Genomic DNA, 24,191 nt, shown 5'->3' on the forward strand with positions numbered 1-24,191 from the left:
GTCAGTCCTGCGGCTCAACCGAGCTCCGCAAACGGGCCAGTTCAAGCTCTGTGGCCCGGGGTGATCGAAGCTGCCGCCCTCCAGTCCAGCGGAGGCAGCTGTTGCCGTGGGAGCTCCGGAAAACAGGCACCAGCCTGTGACCTGCGAGCTCCCGACGATGTCATCCACTGGCCCGTGGCCGAGCCCCGGATTCAGGTCGCCGCCGCCGGAACGCCGTCTCAGCCACCGGAGCACCGTCTCAGCCCCGTGTGGGGCCGCCCTCACCGGAGCGCCGTCTCAGCCCCAAGCCGGGCCGCCCTCACCGGAGGGCCGTATCAGCCCCGAGCCGGGCCGCCCTCACTGGAGCGCCGTCTCAGCCCCGCGCTGGGCCGCCCTCACCGGAGCGCCGTCTCAGCCCCGAGCCAGGCCGCCCTCACCGAAGTGCCGTCTCAGCTCCGAGCCGGGCCGCCCTCACCGGAGCGCCGTCTCAGCCCCGAGTCGGGCCGCTGCCACTGGAACGCCGCCGCAGCTTGAAGACGGCCAGCCTCGCGTTGGTAAGTCCTGGCTGGCTCTGCTTCCGGAGCCTCGAGGTCGGTCGCAGTTGGAGGCCGCCAGCTCCGCCATTAGGCCTCAGCGCAGACGGAGGCAGAGAAGGGGGGATCCGACAGAAAGAGTCGCATTCCCCCGAAGGGAGAGACAGAAAACCATGTTTCAGCCCCCCCCCACACATAACACAACCTAATAACTAAAAATGGACTAAAACAAGACAATTCGTTCCTTGTTGCAGTACAATTCCTTGAGGCCCCACCCTCCAGTACCTTGGCTAACTTGCTATGTTTTAAATCTTTAGGCTATAATATTTTTGGGAGAGGAACGTCACATTTCCACCTGAATTCCATTCCCAAAACCTCTCTCATCAAATGCCCATCTCCCTTGCAGAACCTGCCTGATTGCACTTACAACAGTGCTATAAGCTAGTGACTTGGTTTCTAACACGAAGGGTACCGTGTGATAGGAAAGATGTTGTCAAGCTGGAAAGGGTACAGAGAAGATTTATGTTGCCAGGACTGGAGGATCTGAGCTATGGGCAGAGATTGAGTAGGCTAGGACTCTATTCTTTGGAGTGCAGGAGGATGAAGGGTGATCTTAGGTGTATACTATAAGATCATGAGAGGAATAGATTGGGTAGATGCACAGAGTCTCTTGTCAGAAATGTGAAATATTTATATTAGTAAATAATAGTGGGTGAATTGAAGACCATAGGGAGGTTTAAGGTGAAGGGGAAAAGATTTAATAGGAATCTAAGGGGTACCTTTTGCACACAAAGGGTGGTGGATGTATGGAACAAGCTGCCAGAGGTGGTAGATCAGGCAGGGACTATCCCAACATTTAAGAAGCAGTTAGATAGGTACATGGATAGGACAGGTTTGGAGGGATATGGACCAAATGCTGGCAGGTGGGACTAGAGTAGCTAGGACAAGTTGGCCGGTGTGGGCAAATTGGGCCAAAGAGCCTGTCTCCACACTATATCACTCTATGATTTGGGCTAAAGGCCTGTTTCAAAGTTATACATTCTTGGTGAGAGCTGTTCTGACTGGTGAGACTGAGTATATCAATGAACCAAATGATAAAAGTGGATCCCCAATGGATTCTGAACCCTATAGAACAAATCAGTAATGTTTTCTTGATGTATTGAAATGCAATCTTACTTCGAAGTTTGCTACTGGCAGCTCTGTAAAGATATTCTAACTAAGTGTACTGCAACGGATATCACACAGAAGAAAATTAATGTGCATCCGACATCTTTGTGAATTAGCTATTCCTCCAGGAATGCGGAGCTAAAGTTAGTTTAAGAATGACAATCTCAGACAATCTCAGACAAATTATTCACCCCAAACAATTATGCAGTTTGATGAAGTTTGGACATTTTTTAACTTTTGAAGCAAGCAATGTCCCTGTTTATTATTTTGTTTTGGATGTCGAGTGACCTGTTTTTTCCTAAAAATGTTAATGTACAATAGGGTAACTTTTCTATTCTGTTCTGTGTGATGCTAGGAATCTATATACAGTATACACAATGATACCAGAAAATAGGAGCAGAGGTCAACAGGTTATTCAAACTTACCTCATCATTTAATGTGATCATGGCTGATCTGTGCTAGCCTCAATTCCTCATCTATGCCATTTCTCGATACCTGTCTTTTCCCAAGGGTTAGCCTAATGAATCTAGTCTGAGAAGAACCCTTTTATGTTTGAAAAATTGTCTCGACCTGAAACGTCACCCATTCCTTCTCTTCAGAGATGCTGCCTGTCCCGCTTAGTTATTCCAGCATTTTGTGTCTACCGTCCATTTATTCTAATACTGTTTTCTATAAAACAGCCAGTTTTCAACTAATTCTGACAGAATTCCTCCAATACAATGAGGTTTTTAATTTATTGCACCGCCTCTAATGTGGCAATCTAAATACACTAGAGGTACGATCCCGTCTAGTAACGCTCCCTGTTATATCATCAAAGAATTTGAGTAAATTTGTCTAACATGGTTTACCTTTCATAAAATGGCAAGAATGGCAATCCATGTATGTACTCAGACAAATGATTCACCCCAAACAATTGTACAGATTGATGAAGTTTGCCACGTTGAATACGTGTAATTCTTTTCATCTTTCCTAAATGTTTAGCTATTTCCTCTTTAGTTATGAGACTGCATTTATTATATTAATTAACCATTACTCCATAAAGGGACTGACCAAAATGATAAATTTGTAAAATAGTAGCCAGATCTAACCGGTAACCAGAAAGAGCTAAACCTGTTTTTTTAATAGATTTGATGGTGAGGCCTCTGCCCACCCTCCCCCCTGCTCCCCGCCAGACTCTCCCCCTCAATCCCCCTGGTCCTCTTCCTCTGCCCTTTCTTTGTCGTACCTGACCATCAAGGATGAGCAGGTGAGTAAAGAGCTAAGCAGACTCCGCCCAGGCAAAGCATGGGTCCCGATGATGTCAGCCTTAGGGTACTCAAGGCGTGTGCTAGCCAGTTGTGCAGAGTACTTCAGCATATCTTCAACCTGAGCCTAGGATGGGTTCCTGTGACTGATTCCTGTAGCAAACAGAACGCGTCCCAGCTACAGTCCAATGGCGCTGACTTCACACATCATGAAGTCCCAGGAGAGGCTGGTGCTCACTCATCTGCGACTGTTGGTTAAACCCTACCTGGACCCCCTGCAGTTCACTTACCAAACAAAGATGTGGGTTGAGGATGCTCTCATCCACCTGCTTCATCGTACCTATGCTCACCTGGATAAGCTGGGAAGCACTGTGAGAGTCATGTTTTTGGACTTCTCCAGTGCTTTTAACACCATCCGGCGTGCACTGCTAGGGAGCAAACTGACGAAGATACAGATGGATGCTCATTTGGTGTCCTGGATCACCAACTACCTGACGGGACGATCACAGCATGTCAGGCTACAGAATTGTGTCTCGGACATGGTAGTAGTGAGCAACAAAGGGGCCCCACAGGGGACAGTCCTCTCCTTTCCTGTTCACCATTTACACCTCGGACTTCAGATACAACTCAGGTTCCTGTCACCTTCAAAAGTTTTCGGATGGCTCTAAGTATGGGCTGCATCGGGGAGGGGAGGGAAGCTGAATACAGAGTTGTAGTCAATGACTGAATGGTGTGGGCTGAATCACCTGCAGCTCAACACCGACAAGATTAAGGAGTTAGTGGTGGACTTTAGGAAGAGAGGAAGACCCATGTCCCCCGTCTCCATCAAAGGTGTGGACGTGCAGTTTACCAAGGAATACAAGTACCTTGGAGTGTACTTGGACAGTAATCAGGACTAGTCCAAGATCACTGAGGCCTTGTAGAAGAAGGGAGAGAGCCGTCTGTACTTTATTAGGAAACTCTGCTCTTTCAACGTCTGCAGTAAGATGTTGCAGATGTTCTACCAATTGGTGGTGGCCAGTGCCATCTTCGCTGTCGAGTGCTGGGGTAGCAGGCCGAAGGCCGCGGATGTCAATAGGATCAACAAACTCACCAGGAAGGCTGGTCCGTCATGGGGGCGGAGATAGATTAACTGGAGATGGTCTTGGAGGGGAGGATGCTCCTCAAACTGCGGAGCATCTTGGCCAATACATCTCACTCCCCTCCATGACATACTGGTCAACCTGAGGAGCACCTTCAGCAACAGACTGGTTCCACCAAGATGCAGCACAAAAGGCCACAGGAGGTCCTTTCTCCCTGTGGCTATCAAACTGTACAACTCCTCCCCCTTCTATCGTGAGGTAAGACTGACTCCCCTCTCCCCTCTCCCCTCCCCCCTCCCCCCTCTCCCCTCCAATCCCCAATCCTGGGCTTTCCACTCGTCACATGTATCTTGTGTTTTATGATTGTTGGTAGACCAATCTCCCTCTTGGGATCAATAAAGTTCTATCGTATCGTATATATTGTACATTATGAAATATCTGTTTAACTACATTTGCGATAATCTGTTGATTGGTTTTGTTCTTTAAATGTAGATAATTCAGAAAGAAGAATAATTAAAAGAGCTCTGCATGAGATTGCCACTTTCACGTGCGTAAAGTTTTACGAGCCTCGTAGACATAAACGTGCCTTTGTTTCAGTTACCGCAGGAGCTGGGTAAGTTGAAAGATTCAGCTCCATGAAGATCTTGTTAGTGGACTATTATCTTAGTTAGTGGACTATTATGTGGAATTTGAGATGGTTTATACAGTGGCTTGCAAAAGTATTCATACCCCTTGAACTTTTCCACATTTTGTCACGTTACAACCACAAACGTAAATGTATTTTATTGGGATTTTATGTGATAGACCAACACAAAGTGGCTCATAATTGTGAAGTGGAAGGAAAATGATACATAATTTTTTTACAAATAAAAAACTGAAAAGTGTGGCGTGCAAAAGTATTCAGCCCCCTTTACTCTGATACCCCTAAATAAAATCCAGTGCAACCAATTACCTTCAGAAGTCACCTAATTAGTAAATAGAGTCCACTTGTGTGTAATCTAATCTCAGTATAAATACACCTGTTCTGTGAAGGCCTCAGAGGTTTGTTAGAGAACATTAGTGAACAAACAGCATCATGAAGCCCAAGGAACACACAAGACAGGTCAGGGATAAAGTTGTGGAGAAGTTTAAAGCAGGGTTAGGTTATAAAAAAATATCCCAAGCATTGAACATCTCACGGAGCACTGTTCAATCGATCATCCGAAAATGGAAAGAGTATGGCACAACTGCAAACCTACCAAGACATGACCGTCCACCTAAACTGACAGGCTGGGCAAGGAGAGCATTGATCAGAGAAGCAGCCAAGAGGCCCACGGTAACTCTGGAGGAGCTGCAGAGATCCACAGCTCAGGTGGGAGAATCTGTCCACAGGACAACTATTAGTCGTGCACTCCACAAATCGGGCCTTTATGGAAGAGTGGCAAGAAGAAAGCCATTGTTGAAAAAAAGCCATATGAAGTCCCGTTTGCAGTTTTCCACAAGCCATGTGGGGGACACTGCAAACATGTGGAGGAAGGTGCTCTGGTCAGATGAGACCAAAATTGAAGTTTTTGGCCTAAATGCAAAACGCTATGTGTGGCGGAAAACTAACACTGCACATCACCCTGAACACACCATCCCCACTGTGAAACATGGTGGTGGCAGCATCATGCTGTGGGGATGCTTTTCTTCAGCAGGAACAGGGAAGCTGGTCAGAGTTGATGGGAAGATGGATGGAGCCAAATATAGGGCAATCTTGGAAGAAAACCTGTTAGAGTCTGCAAAAGACTTGAGACTGGGGCGGAAGTTCACCTTCCAGCAGGACAACGACCCTAAACATACAGCCAGCTACAATGGAATGGTTTAGATCAAAGCATATTCATGTGTTAGAATGGCCCAGTCAAAGTCCAGACCTAAATCCAATTGAGAATCTCTGGCAAGACTTGAAAATTGCTGTTCACAGACGCTCTCCATCCAATCTGACTGAGCTTGAGCTATTTTGCAAAGAAGAATGGGCAAAAATTTCAGTCTCTAGATGTGCAAAGCTGGTAGAGGCATACCCCAAAAGACTTGCAGCTGTAATTGCAGCGAAAGGTGGTTTTACAAAGTATTGACTCAGGGGGCTGAATACTTTTGCACGCCACACTTTTCAGTTTTTTATTTGTAAAATAATTTGAAAACCATGTATCATTTTCCTTCCACTTCACAATTATGCACCACTTTGTGTTGGTCTATCACATAAAATCCCAATAAAATACATTTACGTTTGTGGTTGTAACGTGACAAAATGTGGAAAAGTAAAAGGGGTATGAAAACTTTTGCAAGCCACTGTATGTCATGGCTCATGCCCTTAAACTTGGTTCAGATCATTCTTGGGAAATAAAACAAAAGAATCAATTTATTTGCTAATGCTCAATGACCAATGCCCCCATTCAGCAAGGAACAGGCAGATCAAATAATAGGTGATCTGGACAGATGCATGAAAAATGTAGTTTTATTTGGACACATAAGTATGGAAATTAGGAAAGGAAAGTAAATGTTGAGAGCCTCCCTCATTTTTAAGGCAAGATAGATAGATTCTTGATTAGTACAGGTGTCGGAGGTTATGGGGAGGAGAATGGAGTTAGGAGGGAGAGATAGACCAGTCACGATTGAATTTGCGGAGTAGACTTGATGGGCCGGATGGCCTGATTCTGTTATCCCTAATGACCTTATGACAACCTGAATGAAATTACATTAGACTGCAGATTGTGGTTTCATGATCTGCATGTACCATCTTTGAGATCAAGAATCACTACTGTCATATATATCATTAAGGGAAGTTAATCAGCATTTGGTCTTTTATACAATGGCAATTTTGATGCCATTTGTTTAGGAAAGAATGGCAGGCATTCAAGGAATCACAGAAAATAGTAAGATTGAACGAGAACTTACCAGTTTGAAGTTTGATCTTTATTTTATAAGGAGTTACGATGAGGGACTACGTGAAGAACCCCGTACAGCCGCACGTGTGTCAATCTTCAAAGCAGCGGTGTGAAATCACAGATAATAGTGACTGAAGTATAATAGTAAGATGAAAGAAGACTAGAACTACCAGATGACCTTAATGAGGGTTGGGAGCGGAGGGCACGTTGTCCCTCATCATAACTCCTCATAAAATAAAGATCAAACTTCAAACTGGTAAGTTCTCGTTTAATCTTACTATTTTACTTCGGAGTCTGTGAGTGATTACGTGAAGATTTCAAAGCTCTGTGATTTCATGCCGTGAGAAACAAGTCTACACAACCACAACTGGCCCATTGACAAATGAGGGAAAACATTCATAATGCATACAGCCATGACATAGATTTAAACATGCTGATGCTGTTAAATAAAGTAATAACACTAGTCACATCTCTCATCCGGATGGAACCTATATCAGAACGTAAAATAAAGTTGATAAATACCCCTGGTCTGACAACGGGTTATTATAAAATGTTTGAAAATGTGTTCATTTGACCACGCTACAGCCGTTAGGATGTGGTCCAGCGGAACGTAATTAACCCTTGCTGCTGCTGTTATAGCAGCCCTGGTGAAGTGAGAACCGGATCAGTATCTACTCCTGCATAACTCAACTCCGTTTTAACACCTGGCAAGATCTGAACAGATACGTTCTTATAACGTTTTTTGTAACTAACAATCATAGCTAGCTCAGAGTCTCGAAGGCTCTTGGTGACCTTGATGTATTGTTGTATATGTGTGCCCTCACATAACGAAAGGTTCCTGGGTATGCCTTGACCTATTTTGAGACCTGACCCCCCTACCGCTCTGCTTAAATAAATTATAACATAAAATACTATACATATATTTGCAGATGTAATCATCCTCTCCTGTCACAATTATGTAGCGAGTGACCTGTTGCACTAAACCAGCACCAGGAGGATAACTACCTAATGAGATCCGGCCAAAGCTAAGAATGTAGCTGGAACTCCCTGGTGAAATAGTGTTAATACAATGTCAACCTCTCATACTGCATTGTACTTGTCCTGGGAAAACCTGTGTTAAAGATACCTTTACTAATTCGATATCCGGGGTGAACCCAACAAAGTGGATCTCGTTTGCTGCAGTAAATCTGATGGAAAGCACCTTGGCACAGTTAATGACCCAATAACTCAATATTGTGAAAGACCTTTTAAAATGAACTCCAATAGCTCAGAATCTGTACCATTTTACATGTAACATGAGCATTAAACAAACGCTTCCCATCTCCTGAAGAAGCAAAGTACTGCTTTTTGGTACTATTCCAGCACTGTGAATACATACAAGAATAGGTGTGACAATCCAAGCCGTAGGCAGTCTATTGAGAATCTGTAGAACATAAATTGATTTTATCATGCAACGGCTGATTTCCTGAGCCACAGGCTGAACCAGCAAGTTACGTTTAAAATAACCATGTAAGGTTGCATTATTATTATTCCCGACAAATCAGGAATCAAACTGCATTGGCCAATCCCACAGCTGGAACCTAAAGCGGGCTCTTGATGACTTTATTTCAAGACCCGACTCATAAAGCAAAATGGAGGAAGACATAAAAGACCATTCCTCCTGCTTGTAGCGAGAATAATAAAAATTAATTTATTTATGGGCGCCTTTCAAGAGTCTCAAGGACACCTAATGTATCTTTCGCCACTGTTATGCCACATATATTTGCAACCTGTGAATTAGCATGAAAACAACATATCTATATTCGGTGTTGCATTGAATCAGAATTTCATAAATACGGTGTGGTCCAACACCCATCCTGTGTTGTCATTCATCTGTACTTGATGATACTCCAGTGTCAAGTGAGATTATGTACCTATTACAGGATTCTTTTACTTGATTGCACCCCCGTGATTATCATATGCCACCATCATAGTGTATCAACATGAAGTTGAGCATGCAGCTATGCATATTCGCTCAATCACTCTTTAACCCATAAAATGCACGTAGGGTCTATAGATAGTTGATACCAATAACTGAAGAGTTAATAACATGCAAATCTCCTCCACCTCCAACTAGAGATGACATTCGCATTTTCCCACCTTAGGCCATTAACATCATTTTGCAATATAATGACATATTTATTGATCAACTACTGGAGCAATGCTGAATACTGTTTGTCCATCATAGTGACTTTAATAGCTTCAGCTGGTAATAGCAAAGGTGTGTTATCAATGACCTTCATGGCCCTTTATAGTTTGCCATTAAGCATGCTGTCAGTTCTCCCACTTGCACAGCTGCATCACATCTATTACATTGCCAATTAGTGTAATGAATAGAAAGCTGCTTTATAACGACAAGGCTGTTCCCGGTTTCTATTGATTCCAATCTGTTGCCCAGGGCGGAGTCACAAGCCAACTATCCATTTGATAACAACTTAATTTAACTGGATAGAGGAGAACAATTTCTCAAGTAGCTTGAGACTGAAACAGTGGATTTTAGCCAAATACAGCGTCAAAATATCATCCAGACAATACATAACAATACAATACATTTGAACTCTGAGTAGTCCTTTGAATGATTTATTGTCATCATACTGTTAAATTGCCTCATCATAGCAATGCCTCCAAATATCTCTGATGATCACTGTACTTGGAAAACCCTATGAAATCAGTTTAATCACCCTTCTTTCATAATGAACAGGCCACGCCTGCCATCATTTCATGTGTGCCCTGAACGGCAACTATGGGCCGGTTACCAATAATTCTCACATGTCTCAAGACAACTCTTGCCATAATTCTGACCCTGCCTTGAAAGACAATTCTGCCCATATCTCCGAGCCTGTCTCGAAGGCAAACCTGGCTAAAATACTGAACCTGGCTCAACACAATTCTGGCGTAATTCCAACCTGCTTGGAATACTAGTAATGTCCAGTTTTACCTGGTAAAATGCCTCTGAGTAGATAACAATGTCTTAATCATTTGTGTATTGTACAACCAAGTGTAAATCTTACCAACTTGTTCGTGGTCACTTAGTTGTAGAGTAACTCTGGTCAGCTTTCATGCTGCTACCAGCTTCAGTGAACCGCTTACTGCCGATGAAGCTGTGGGGTGCGTTGTCACCGAAATTATGAAGCCTTCCTCGTCGTTGGCCTAATTGGTCCAACAGCTTATGCTTCGTCCTCCAGGTTTTGCCTGTGGAATGAATAGCTGACCTGAATAGAAGATTCGACGAGTGGCTCTAACATCCCCTGATAGCGGTGTTCACTGCATTGTGTTGGGATGGCAACCTTGCTGCCAGGAATCGTACCTCTGACACGTGCCCTTCATCCCTTGGGGTATGCTCCACGGCTATACCCTCAGCCTCGGCGTCAGATTTACACTGACCCAGCATGCTCTCCTCCTCCATGAGGGAGACATTAAGCAGCCCTGTTACAAGGCGCTGCTGGCGCGGCCTAGAGCAATAGGCCAGCGCTGCCATAGACTCGGCGTCAGATTACATACTGACCCGGCGGCTTACATCCCTTGGGGTATGCTATTCTGCAATACCTCCAACTTCAGGGTCAGAACAAAACTGTACCGGTAAGCTCACCTCCATGAGGGAGACATTATGCAGCCCTTCTACAGGTACTGCTGCCATACATTAAGCAGCCCTATTACAAGGCGCTGCTAGCGCAGCCTCTCCCATAGGCCAGCACTGTCATAGATTCGGCATCCCTATTAAGCAGCCCTGTTACAAGGTGCTGCTAGTGCGGGCTCTCCCATATGCCCAACATTGCCAATAGACTCGGCATCCCCTAGATGCAGCCCTGTCCAAAGCGCTGCTGGCGCGGACTCTCCCATAGTCCCGCACTGACACAACTCCTGCTGTTGGAGTGTATCTAGATGGAGCCTCCTCTCCATTAGGGGCTCCATCCTGGCGAACCTCCAAATGTTCTCATTACCGGAAGGGAACTCTGCCGGCACCAGGGCTGACCATTTTGGTCGGTTTACCCCATATATTGGGGACCTCTGCGGTCTGGGCACCGCATTGCTGCTGGATTTCCCCTCCCCGGGAATCCCAGCGTCCATATGTATTACCAGAGGGAAAAACCCCTACCGGCACCAGGGCTGACCGTTGCGGTCCGTTTAACCCCTATCCTGGGGACCCCTGCGGTCTGAGAGCCGCATTACTACTGGATTTCCCCAACCCGGGAACCCCAGCATCTATATGTATATCGGGGAAAACTCCTCCCGACACCTGGTCTGCTGGCTGTCCCCTCCCCGGGAACCCCAGCATCTATAGTCATATTGGGGGAAAACCCTCCCGACACCCGGTCTGCTGGCTGTTCCCTCCCCGGGAACCCCAGCATCTATATTTATATCGGAGGGAAACCCTCCCAGCACCCGGTCTACTGGAGGTCCCCTCCCCGGGAACCCCAGTGTGTACCTGACTATCGGAGGGAAACCCTCCTGGCACCCGGAGCGCCTGAAAGTCACTGACCACCCCGTCAGAGACCGACCTCGCGAAACCCGACATTCCACAGCTATCCGCTTCCGCGGCGAGAACTGGGGTTTCCCCACAGCCCATAGCTGGTTCCCTCGTCGGTCCTCGCGAATCATCCGGCAGGAAGCCTCTGGAACAAGAGGTTCCTGCAAGGAAACAAAACAGGTAAGAAATACAAACTTACCTGAAGTTTAAACTTACCCGCTGGAGGAGCTTCTGCTGCTCCAACCGGTCGCCTGCACTAATGCGTCTGACGTAATGACGCACGTGCAGCTGTACGGGGTTTTCACATAGTCACTCATGTGACTCCGAAGTAAAATCCCAGTATAGTTAGTACCTGTATTTATCTTTACTCTGGAGAACATAGATGCAGGAATAGACTACTCAGTCTATTGTGTCAGCTCTACCATTCAATAAGATCAAGGTTCTTACCTCAGTGCCATTTACTCCACTTACCCCTTTATCTTTTAATTCCCTTTATATCCAAAAATCCATTGATCCATATCATGGAAAATATTTGATGACCAAGATTCCACAACCCTCTTCTTCAGTAAAGAATTTCTAAGATTTACTACATTTTTGTTGAAGAAATGTCTTCTCATCTCAGCTGTGATGGCCATCTCTTTATTTTGAGACTGTCACTCAGGGTTTAAGACAACCCACCCAAGTGAAATATCATGGCTGCATTTAACATGTAAGATTTTTATACTTTTCAGGGATAACTTCTCATTTTTCTAAACTCCAGAGAGGTTGGGATTAATCTGCTCAATCTCACATTCCTAGTATCAATCTTGTGAATTTTCATTGTTCTTCCCCCCCCTCCCCCCCCCCCCCACGAAAATCTTTATATCTATATAATATTAAAACTCTGTGCTGGCTGGCTGGCTGGCTGGCTGGCTGGCTGGCTGGCTGGCTGGCTGGCTGGCTGGGTGTGGGTGGGTGGGTGTGGGTGGGTGGGTGGGTGTGTGTGTGTGTGTGTGTGTGTGTGTGTCTGTCTGTCTGTCTGTCTGTCTGTCTGTCTGTCTGTCTGTCTGTCTGTCTGTCTCTGCGCCTGACTTGTGGGCGCCAGCCTTTGATTCGTTGCTACGCCAACACCAGACCCAGAAACGCCGAGATTTGTTCCATTTCGGTAGCGATTTCACTTTTCATTCCAAGTATCCACTCCTCATTAAATTCTACCGTGTTTATGTACACATTTTTAATAAAATCTTTCTCCCCCCCCCCCCCCCCCCCCCCCACTCACTCATTTTGTCGCCTCCTGCTGGCCAGCGACCATAACGGCTGCTGGTACCTGCCTCTCGCCTCAAAGACGCCATTTAAAAACAGCCTCACTGCTGAGTGCTGGAATCTTATGTTCGTGAACCGCTTGAGTTGGAGGACCACGTCTCCAGTGGGGGCTATGGGTAGGGAACGGCTGCGTTGGGGGAGCAGCTGCACTTGGGCTAGTCCTTCCTTAAATCTGGAAACCACACCAGTACATAGTAATTCTGGTGTGGTCCTGTAAAATTGTAGTAGGTTCTCTTTACTCATGTTCTTTGCTTTGGTAGATAAGGTTCATGAATGGTTTCCTTTGGAAGTTAATCCCCACAATACCAAAATCATGCTAGATATTATATAACCCTGGAACCAGCGGGGTTGTCTCAAAGTGCACAGAAAATTTAGAGTTATGGTGGACTGCCCAGAGAGCTAGAAGAAACCAATTGTGCACAATATAATACTGAATTAAATTGATATTTGGAGGTCTGGATGAAAGTAATTTAATTCTCAGAAGGTCTGATTATTGAGTTTAGAGAACACTTTACTCCTACTTTGTAGCAAAATCCACGCAGGCAGTTTTAGATTATTTACTGAAGATTTTCACCTAAAATGCAAACAAGTAATAAAATCTGGTCCTTCCAAAGTATCTTTCTCTCTGTTCCAACTCCATGCTGGGTATACATGGCCTTTATATCACATGAGTCATGACATGGAAATGACCGGAGCCTGTCACTATTTTTCAGGATGCTGAGTCAGGAAACCTCCTGGATTATGTGGATCAGTTCAACAATATATATTTTACTTACCTAAAAACCTATTGGAACTGTGTTAATGTGTGTTTTTTTTTCAAATGATAGTATTGTACAAATTTGTAGAGAACAATAATCCATTAATAATTAAATTGTTTGCATTCTCAGATGCTATGCAATTGTTGGATTTACGGGAAGACAACAGATACTATCACTCAACCAGCGATCTTGCTTGTACTTTGGTATAATAGAACATGAATTTCTGCATTCAATCGGTTTTCAGCATGAACACTGCAGGAGTGACCGTGACACCTATGTCAGGATCTTATGGCAAAATGTTATGAAAAGTAAGAAAATTAAACATCCCTTTTGGATACTGGTATATCTAAGTTAATGTGTTAGGAGCAGAATTAGGCCACACGGCCCATCAAGTCTACTCCGCCATTCAATCATGGCTGATCTCCCTTCTAGCCCCATTCTCCTGCCTTCTCCCCATAACCCCTGACACCCATACCAATCAAGAATCTATCTCTACCTTAGACTATCCATTGACTTGGACTCCACAGCTTTTTGTGGTAATGAATTACACAGATTCGCCACCATCTGACAAACAAATTCCACCTCCTTCCTAAAGAAACATCCTTTAATTCTGAGGCTATAACCTCTGCTCCCAGACTCTCCCACTAGTGGAAACATCCTCTCTACATCCACTCCAACCAGGCACTTCACTATTCGGTGAGTTTCAAAGATGTGTCCCCCATCCTTCTAAATTCCAGCGAATAGAAGCCCAGTCGTCAAAAACTCATCATATGTTAACCCACTCATTCCTGGGATCATTCTCGTAAACCTCCTCTGGACCCTCTCCAGAACCAGCACATCGTTCCTCAGATATGATGGCCAAAATTACTCAAAATACCTCAACATTACATCCCTGTTTTTGTATTATAGTCCTCTTGAAATAAATGCTGGCAATGCTCTTGACTTTCTTACTACAGATTCAACTTGCAAATTAATGCTTTGGGAATCCTCCACATAGCATCTACGATTTCTGAATTTTCTCCCAAATTAGAAAATAATTTATGCTTTTAAACAGCCAGGAGTCAGCAGGGATCTGTGCTGGGACCACTGTTGTTTGTGATATATTTAAATGAGTTGGACAAAAATGCAGAAAGGTTGGTTTAGGCCCTGTTCCACTTGGGCGTCATTTGCTCGACACCCTCAAAATTGGTTGGCGCGTAGTGATGCGCGCGTGACACGCGCATGACGCGCGCATGGCATGCATGGCGCGTGCTGAGGCATGGTGGCGTATGCAGTGATGCGCGGTAGCGTGCGGGACCCCAGGATTTTGGGATGCTCAAAATCATCGCGCACCTGCGTGATACTGTGGCGGGGACTGGCAGGAGTCCAGCCAAAAACTAGTAGGACACAAGTTGTGCGCACTAGACCTGTTTATTCTTCTGTAATACAGCTCCCTACTCCTCACCTGACACAGGCGTTGCCCGGCCATAAATAACAACTTGGGTACTGACCCCGCGACTCGTGCCTCCCCCACTAAGATGCCACCCTCTAGAGCCGATGGTAGTCGTGACCTTAGGTTGCTATCAGGTGCCGCCACATGACCCCCCCCCCCCCCGAACCAGAGGCACCGAACCGCACAGGACGTCGCACGAGGCCCCTCCAAACCCCTTCCTCTCGATGGCCGCGTAAAACACCAGCCGGGGCGTCATGACAGCGGGGGAGTGCAGGATGTGTGAATAATCCGGGGAGAGGGGGAGAGGTCGGGGGTGTTAGTTGCCTTTTTGAGCTGGGGTTCACAATTCTTCTGGGCGCTGGCTGTGCGGAGAAGCAGCGGCACCCCAGCTCAATTCCGGCCGGCTGCGGTGGCAGGGGAGGAGGGTGGGGGAAAGGTGCGGGAGGCGGGTGGGGGAAAGGTCCGAATAACCTGGGGGGGGGGGGGGGTAGAGAGTGGGAGGGTGTAGAGGCAGCACCTACCCAGGTCATAGAGCAGCGCCAGGGCCTGGAACTCGTCCTGGTTCTCGTACTCATCCCAGTCCTGGCTATGGAATGCAGCCGTCAGTTCGGCCGCCACAGTCTCCAGTCCAGGCCCTGACTTCATCGTCCTTTGTTCCATCGGCAGCGTATTTTTCGGCGGTGTCGGGGGTATGAATAACCCAGGGGGAGGAGTGTGAATACCCCGGGTGGGGGGGAGTGTGTGAATAACCCGGGTGGGGGGGAGGGGGGAAGTGTGAATAACCCGGGGGGGGGGGGGAGTGTGAATTACCTGGGGGGGGCAGAGAGGGAGGGGGCAGGGAGAGGATGGGGGGAGAGAGGTAGAGGAGGCAGAGAGGGAGGGGGAGGGGTAGAGAAGGAGGGGGAGAGTAGAGTGGAATGGGGTAGAGAGGGAAATAAAGCATAAAATGTTCAGTGTGGGTGTTCTCTGCCCAGAGCGGAAAAATGTGAATCAGAATATGTAAACATGTTGATCAGGTGGTATGGCCCTATTCATTTTCAGTGATGGAAACATTTCAACTGGGCGAGAAGTTCTGCACATGGGTTAAGCTTTTATATACTAACCCAACAGCTAGAATATTGACAAACCAAATGTTATCACCTAAATCTAATTTATCTAGATTGGTAGACAATGATGCTCGTTATCTCCATTATTATTCGCCCTTGCTGTTGAACCACTGGCAGAAAGTGTTAGAGTCCACCCAGAAATATATGGGTATAATACTAAAGATACAGTTAATAAAATTTCTTTACATGCAGATGATGTATTAATATACATTACAAATCTAGAAACTAGCATTCCAAACTTGTTAAATCTTATAACTCTATTTGGCTCATTTTCGGGATATAGAATTAATTGGAACAAAAGTGAAATTATGCCAATAACGGAACTCAACCTACATACATTGCAACAATCTCCTTTTAAAATAGTCATCGGAAAATTTAAATATCTAGGAATTTATGTGACTAAGAAATATACTTCTTTATTTAAATTAAATTTTCCACCTTTACTTAATAAACTGCATAAGAATATTCAGTATTGGAAAACACTTCCCACCTCAATGCTCGGTAGAATTAATGCCATAAAAATGATTTTTCTTCCGCAATTACTGTACCTCTTTCAATCAATCCCGACATATCTCCCCAAATTTTTTTTTTTTAAGTTGATTCTATTGTCACAAGTTTTATTTGGGATTATAAGAACCATAGAATTAAAAAAAAAAAATGTAAATGCAAGACGAACGGAGGATTAGTTTTACCAAATTTTTTCTTTTTCTTTTGGGCAGTTAATTTTAAAAATATGAACTTCTGGTTGGAAGATATGGATCAGCAACCAGACTGGTTAAAGATGGAAAGGGAAGATTGTTCGCCTTTTGAAATTGGCTCGATTCTGTTAGCTTCCACAAAACTGAATTAAAAAACCTATTGTGAAAATCTTATAATATATAGTGGTATAAGAATTTGGAAACAATTAAAATAGACTTTAAAATTGGATAATTTATCCTTCTTTCTCCCCATTGTAAATAATCCTTCATTTAAACCCTCTGTGTTGGATAAAGGTTTTATACAATGGAAAAATTGTGGAATTAAAAAGGTGGGACATCTTTATAGGTACTTTTCTTTCATTTCAGGAGTTACAACAGAATTATGGACTACATTCAAATATTTTTTTAGATATTTACAAATTAGAGATTATGTTAAATCACACACACAAGAATATAGAACTAGAGAGCCAGAGACTCTTGATGAATGTTTGAATAAACATCCTAATACAGATAAATTAATATCTCACATTTATAATATTCTTTTAGAAAATGAGGTCCCGTCGACGGAACTATATAGACAAGCATGGGAAAATGAATTAGATCAACCTATAATGAAAGATATTTGGGACGAAAGTCTACAACATATACATCAATGCTCGTTAAATGCCAGACATTCTTTCATACAATTTAAAGTACTACATAGACTACATTAAAACAAAATTAAATAGAATGTTTCCAAATATCTCCCCTATCTGTGACAAATGTCAATATTCAGAGACTAATTTAACTCATACCTTTGTAAATTGTATAAAAATTAAACATTTCTGGACAGATATTTTAAATATTATTTCTGAAGTTGTTAATATCCAATTGGATCCCGGCCCAAATCTAATAATAATAGGAATATCAGAAGAAAGCCTAAAAATTATAACAAGCCAAAGAAATTTCCTTGATTATAGTATAATAATTGAGAAAAAATTAATATAAAAATTTTGGAAAAACCCAACTACCCCCACAATAGAAATGTGGATTATGGAGATGTCGGAGACCTTACATTTGGAAAAAATTAGACTTGTCTTAATTGACAAACCAGAATTATTTGCTAGAATATGGTCTCCATTTATTGATTTTCTGAAAGGGTAAATTGGTCCAGCACGGAGGCCTGACTGAAACTTGCATCCAGGATTAGATGAATAGTTACGTTTTATAATCTACGGACCTATCTCCAAAGCTGTATTATTGGTAATTTATTCTATTTTAAAAATCTTTTTTTCCTTTCTTTCTATCTATTAAAAAAAATCAACAAATAGAAGCTGAGTTAATATGTAATTGATAAACGAGAACCCCAGCTATTTTGATAGCTGAGATCCCAGCTATTAACAATATGTAATTGATAAACAAAATGTGTTTTGATTACGATATGGATATGCTTCTAATAAAAATATTATACAAAAAAAAAGAATATGTAAAAATGTTATCATTACCGGGTAATGTTTTTGCAAAGATGTAAAGACACCCACATATACACACATACAAGATGAGACTTTTAATAAGTATATGATATGATATAATATGAAATTATGTACTAGACCGTGGGACCCATTGGGCCCAGTTTCCCCAATGCAATATTCCACCATTCACCCGTTCCGCCCATGCAACCCGTTCCCCCAACACAATATTCCACCATTCACCCATAGCCCCCAGCTGTGCAGGCATACACTCCCTCCCCCTCCTCTTCACCCTCCCTCTTCTCTCCCCTCTCCTCCCTTCCTCTACACCCTCCCTCACCTCTCCCTCCCTCTCATTTTCCCTACCCTCAATCACTCCCTCCCTCATCTCTCCCCAATCGCGTACTGAATTTAAGAAATCAGCGTACTGACTTTAAGAAAAAATGCATTTGCACTTGCTAGATCTAGCAGGACTGTGCACTTGGATAGCAACAATGTTGTGAGCAGAGCTACAATCCCATTGTGACATCGTAGCTGTAAGCACAGGGAAGAAATGTTTCTTAAATTGGGGTTTTGTAAATCTAAAAATGTCAATAACTTGAAATATGACATCAATCAGAACGACACTTGACACAAACAACCACAGGACAATTGTGAGTAAGGTTGTGGAAAAGGTTTAGTGCTATTCTGTACCGTTTTAGCGTAGTAGATAGATGGATGGCTGGATGGATGGATGGAAAGAATGTAAAGGTGTAGTTTGTTGGACAGCAAACTACACATTCTATTGATGAAATTGCCATACAACAGCGTGTTGTAAACTCAGATGACATTGCACCTGATGACAGTCTTTCAAATGCCTCATAACCTAGATCAAGCCACAAATCTAGTTCTTCATCGCGTACATTTTCAATGTCCTCTGCTTGTATTAAAGATAAGGCAGAAAAGGCTGCTCTCATGGAACAGGTTGCTGCTCTGAAGGAAAGGCATGAGCTTGAGGCACAATAAGAACAATTGAAAAGAAAGAAAGAACAGCTGGAACTAGAGGTTGAGTTGGCAGCAACCAAAGCAAAGATCAATGTATTTGAGGCCATGGGAGCAAGAAGCAGCTCCAGAGTACCTGATGGGATGAGCTCTTATTTGAGAAAAGAACTCAAAAAGAAACAGCAACTAAATTAAATCCACGTGCAAATGAATACTTACCTGATCAAATAAACAAAGGCAGAACGTGTTGATGGGAATTGAATCTTTCTCCCAGCAGCAGGTTGTTAGACCAAAACAACCAACTCATGGACCATCTGTTAAAGCTCATGCAATAACCCATCTAACTCAATACTCTCTTCAAAGGCAAAATGTACAGACATATGCAAAAGAGTGCAGGGGCATGTTAGCACTACTCCCCCCTATACTGGATGATGGAAACCAAGGTGATATCTGTAACTTAATTCAGAGGCAAAATGACATCACGGCTCTTCTGGCTCAACAAAGTCTCTCTTCTACTTTACCACCAAGAGACATTCCTGTTTATGATGGTGATCCTTTGCAGTTTGAAGTTTTCATCAGGGCATTTGAGAGAGGAATGGAAAGAAGGACTAATGATTACAGTGACTGCTTGCATTTTCTAGAGCAATACACAAGAGGGCATCCAAAAGACATAGTCCACAGCTGCCAACATTTGCCTCCAGCCCAGGGCTATAAAAGAGCAAAAGATCTGCTTTAAGAACATTTTGGTAATGAACATAAGATTGCCACTGCATATATGGTCAAGGCATTTGTCTGGTCAGTGATTAGAGCAGAGGATGTGAAAGCATTGCAAGCGTTCTCACGGTTCCTTAGAGGTTGTTGCAGTGCAATGGAACATCTCACCAATATAGAAGAAATGAATGTTGCTTCCAATATGAAGACCATCCTTCTAAAACTGCCTTACAAGCTCAAGTGGAGGAATAGGGCATGTCAGCTATAGGCGCAGCGTAGACATCGAGCTAGATATTCTGACCTGGTAGACTTCATAGATAGACAAGTGAAGATACTGTCAGATCCACTTTTTGGAAACATCCAGGATGCTAGGCCAATTGCAACTGTCAAAAGCTCTACCTTTGCTAAAGCAAGAGAAAGGTCAAGATCAAGAGGAAGTAGTTTTGCAACAACTGTAATACCTGTAGAAGGACCAGTGCAAGAAGATCTGACAACAAATGGAATGAAAATATATGCATCTACCACCAATTCTCAAGGTTCTTGTTTGTTCTGTAATAAAAGTGGTCACACATTGGGGCAGTGTCCACAAATCAGGAAGAAGGGGCACAGAGTAAGGATAGACTTCTTAAAGGAGAAGGGAGTCTGTTTTGAATGTTTGAAAATAGGACTCATTAGACTTGTGATGTGTGCAACCAAAATCAACCTGAAATACTTCACATTGAACAAAAGGACAAACAGAAGAAACCAGAACATACAGAACAGAATGAGAAACCAATTGTCAGTAATGCTGTTTTCTCACCTCGTCTGTGGGGGCATATTGGAGCCGGTGATGAAACCTGCATCTTCTCCATTGTACCAGTACAGGTAAAGAGCCACAAAGGGGACACAGTGTTGCAAACATATGCATTTTAGGATCATGGAAGTTCATCTACCTTTTGCACAGAAAGCTTTATGGAAGACTGAACATTACAGGACAAAGGACCAATATTCTCTTGTGTACCATGAACCGTGAAGCCAGTGATCAGTCATCATATCTCAGGTTTGGAAATATCTAGTCTGGACAAAGACGATTATATTCAACTATCTGATGTGTTCACCTGTAAGACCATGCCTGTTTCCTAGCTAAACATTCCCAGACAGGAAGACATGATATAATGGCCTTACTTGAAGGATATCAAGATTTCTGAAATAGACTGGCATTGAGACAAATGCTTCAAAGGTATTGGAACCTTGGGAGCTGGTCAACGGCCAAGGGGATGGACCATACGATGTGAGTACCTTACTGCGGTGGGTCCTCCCTGAGAGGAGACAATGACAGCAGGGATGAAAATGGCTGCCCTGCTGCTGCTGTCAATCGAATATCCATTGTAAACCAAGAGGAGTTACTGGTCAAACAATACAATCACGACTTCAGTGAAAGAACCAGCAAGGAAACAGGAAATGTCCAGAGAGGATGTAAAATTCTTGAATATTGTGAATCTCTCAGCAACGATGACAGATGGACACTATTGTCTAGACTTACCGTTCAAACAAGAAAACGCCGGCATGCCAAATATTGCATTGCAGATCAGCTCATCCAGAGCCCGAAATGCAAGTTTGGCAAGAATGAGAAATTTCATGATGAATATCTTGCCTCACACAAATGATTGAAAACGGTTAGGCTGAAATGGTCCCAGTGGACCAGCTGAATCAAAGTGATGGAGAACTCTGGTACATCCCTCATTGTGGGATGTATCACTCAAGGAAAGGAACCTTAAGGGTGGTCTTTGACTGTGGTGTAGTCTTCAAAGGAACATCATTTAACTGCCAACTGCTGCAGACTCTAGACCTTACCAACTCACTCATTGGAGTTCTCATCAGATTCAGACAAGTACCGGAACAGGAAGCAGTTGAAATGGTAAGATACCTGACTGCCCTCTGTCAAAGGGGAGGATTCATGCTGTCAAAGTGGATCAGCAACAGCCATGCTGTATTGGCATCAATTCCACAAGAAAACAGAACCAAGGAGACCAGGGAGACCAAAGACAATCTGCCAATGGAAAGAGCACTGGGATTGCACTGGTGCGTTAAAACGGATGTGTTCAAGTTCAGAATTGCGGCGCAAGAACGACAATACACAAGGCGGGGCATCTTGTCCGTGGTTGGCTTTATATACGACCCTTTAAGATTTCTAGCACCATTTATTCTGCCAGCCAAGCTGATTATGCAGGAGCTATGTAAGAAAAGACTCGGACGGGATGAAAGCGTACCCCAAACCTTCTCTCAGCAATGGACAGGATGGTTAGCAAATCTCAACAAGATGGTGGAAGTTAAAGTGGTCCGGTGCATGAGGCCCACAAGCTTTGGTCAAATCATAAATGCACAGCTGCACCACTTTTCAGAAACCAGCGAAAGTGGCTAAGATTCTGTTTCATACCAGACTGTTGTGTGTAAACGACAGCGGGGAAGAACAAAAAATGGCAGACTTGCCCTTAGATAGGATTCTACCAGATCAACCTCCCTTTACAGATGTAGGAGTAGACTACTTCGGTCCTATAGAGATCAAGAGGACAAAGTTTTGTTAAAAGGTATGGCGTAATCTTCACCTGCATGGCAGGCAGGGCAGTACAACTTGAAGTTGCATCTACACTTGACACAGACTCCTGCATCCATGCATTACGAAGATTCATCTGTCGACGAGGTCACGTTTCATCTTTAAGATCAGACAATGGCACAAATGTAATCAGAGTGGAAAGTGAGTTGAGAGAAGCATTCAATGGCTTGAATTAGGACACGATCCAGAGTGCTATGCTTCAGCGAGGGATAAGGTGGTACTTTAACCCCCCAGCAGGATCCCATCACGGCGGTGTTTGGAAACGATTGATCCGCATGGTTCAAAATGTGCTGCGCTCTGTTCTTAACCAGCAAGTTCTGGACGATGAAGGATTGCAAATTTTAATTTGTGAAGGTGAAGCAATTTTAAATGCTCGACCCATTACCAAGAGTTCTGATGATCCAATGGACCTGGAAACACTCCCACCAAACCATCTTCTTCTGTTGAAAGCCAAGCCAATACTACCACCTGGACTCCTTGTAAAGGAAGACGTACATTAAAAGCAGATGGAGACAGGTGCAATATATGGCAGATCTCATTTGGAAACGGTGGACACAAGAATACTTGCCTCTAATCCAAGAATGACAATGGTGGTCAAGGGTGTAAAGGAAAAGAGGGTGGTGTAATGTATATAGCTCCTTTTTTTATTTATTGGTAATTGTTTTGTTATATACATTGGACAATTAGGGGCCGGTGTGCAGGACCATTTGTGTTTATTGTTGGCATGTCATATTATTTTGCTGAGATATATCTTGCAGTATTATTTTGGACACTTGGGGACGGTCATTAGATACACAGGTGTATATGTGGTGTATATGTAAGGTCAGAGGGGACAGGAAGGGGCAGGCACAGGGAGGGAGCGCATACAGTTCTCACCAGACCAGGACAGAGCAACCAGCTACAACTTGCATGCAGAATTAGGAAAACCTGGTACATTCATCTCTTTGTACCTCGGTCCCTCAGATCCACATCAGCCGGTCTCCTCTCCATCCACAAGTCCAACCTCCGCAGTTTTGGGGACAGAGCCTTCTCCAGGGCAGCTCCCAGGCTCTGGAACTCCCTCCCCCAACTGATCCGCAATTTTGTGTCCCTCACCATCTTCCAGTTCAGCTTCAAGACCCATCTCTTCACCTCTGCCTATCCTTAGCCCCACGTCCCCCTCCCTTTTCATCTGTGCATTAATTGCCTCATATTGTGTTTTGTATTGAATTCTGGCTTTACTTTGTGTACTAGTCATGTCTCTACTATTTATTTCATTCCCCTTACATGTTTTTCCTCTACCTGCTAAATTTTTGTAAGGTGTCCATGAGACTCTTGAAAGGCGCCCATAAATAAAATGTATTATTATTATTATTTGTACAACTACCTCAATAAACTACCAACTAAACTGGAAATAAAGACTGGAAGATCTGTTCTATTGGGTCTGCGTAAGATCATTCCTACTGTACCTGTGTATTAATGGCAACTGGAAAAGGGGACACTGGAAAAGTTTAAAATTTGCCATTACATCAGGAATGAATCGATAAACTGCAGTGAAGTTCACTGATCCATATATCTGCTTTTATAAAGGCTATATTTCAACTATTTTCAGTGCTTAACATTAATATTTATGAACTAATGTAAAACAAATTCATTTTAATTAATTCTGTATTATTTTACAGATCAAGCATTTAATTTTGATAAACTGCAGACCAATAATCTTGGGACAAAATATGATTATACCTCAATTATGCACTATGGCAGGTGA

The 24,191-nt window shown here is 43.7% G+C and overlaps 1 protein-coding gene across 1 annotated transcript; it reads left to right on the forward strand.

The window, feature by feature from the left end:
* The first annotated feature begins 3,732 nt into the window (after positions 1-3,732).
* On the forward strand, positions 3,733-24,191 carry LOC116984412 (high choriolytic enzyme 2-like). The gene is made up of 5 exons (XM_033038565.1): positions 3,733-3,808; positions 4,498-4,618; positions 13,605-13,815; positions 22,756-22,923; positions 24,096-24,191. Exons 1-5 carry the CDS (start codon positions 3,733-3,735, stop codon positions 24,189-24,191), a joined length of 672 nt encoding a protein of 223 aa, XP_032894456.1.

This window comes from Amblyraja radiata, chromosome 20, assembly GCF_010909765.2.
Source record: "Amblyraja radiata isolate CabotCenter1 chromosome 20, sAmbRad1.1.pri, whole genome shotgun sequence".
NCBI lineage: Eukaryota > Metazoa > Chordata > Chondrichthyes > Rajiformes > Rajidae > Amblyraja > Amblyraja radiata.

Bases quoted from the DNA above. Each gene is read 5' to 3' on its own strand.
- LOC116984412 (XM_033038565.1), top strand. From the start codon at position 3,733: ATGTCCCCCGTCTCCATCAAAGGTGTGGACGTGCAGTTTACCAAGGAA. The intron at 3,809-4,497 runs GTAATCAGGACT...CTTTAAATGTAG, and splicing joins CCTTGGAGTGTACTTGGACA to ATAATTCAGAAAGAAGAATA. The intron at 4,619-13,604 runs GTAAGTTGAAAG...TTGCATTCTCAG, and splicing joins TCAGTTACCGCAGGAGCTGG to ATGCTATGCAATTGTTGGAT.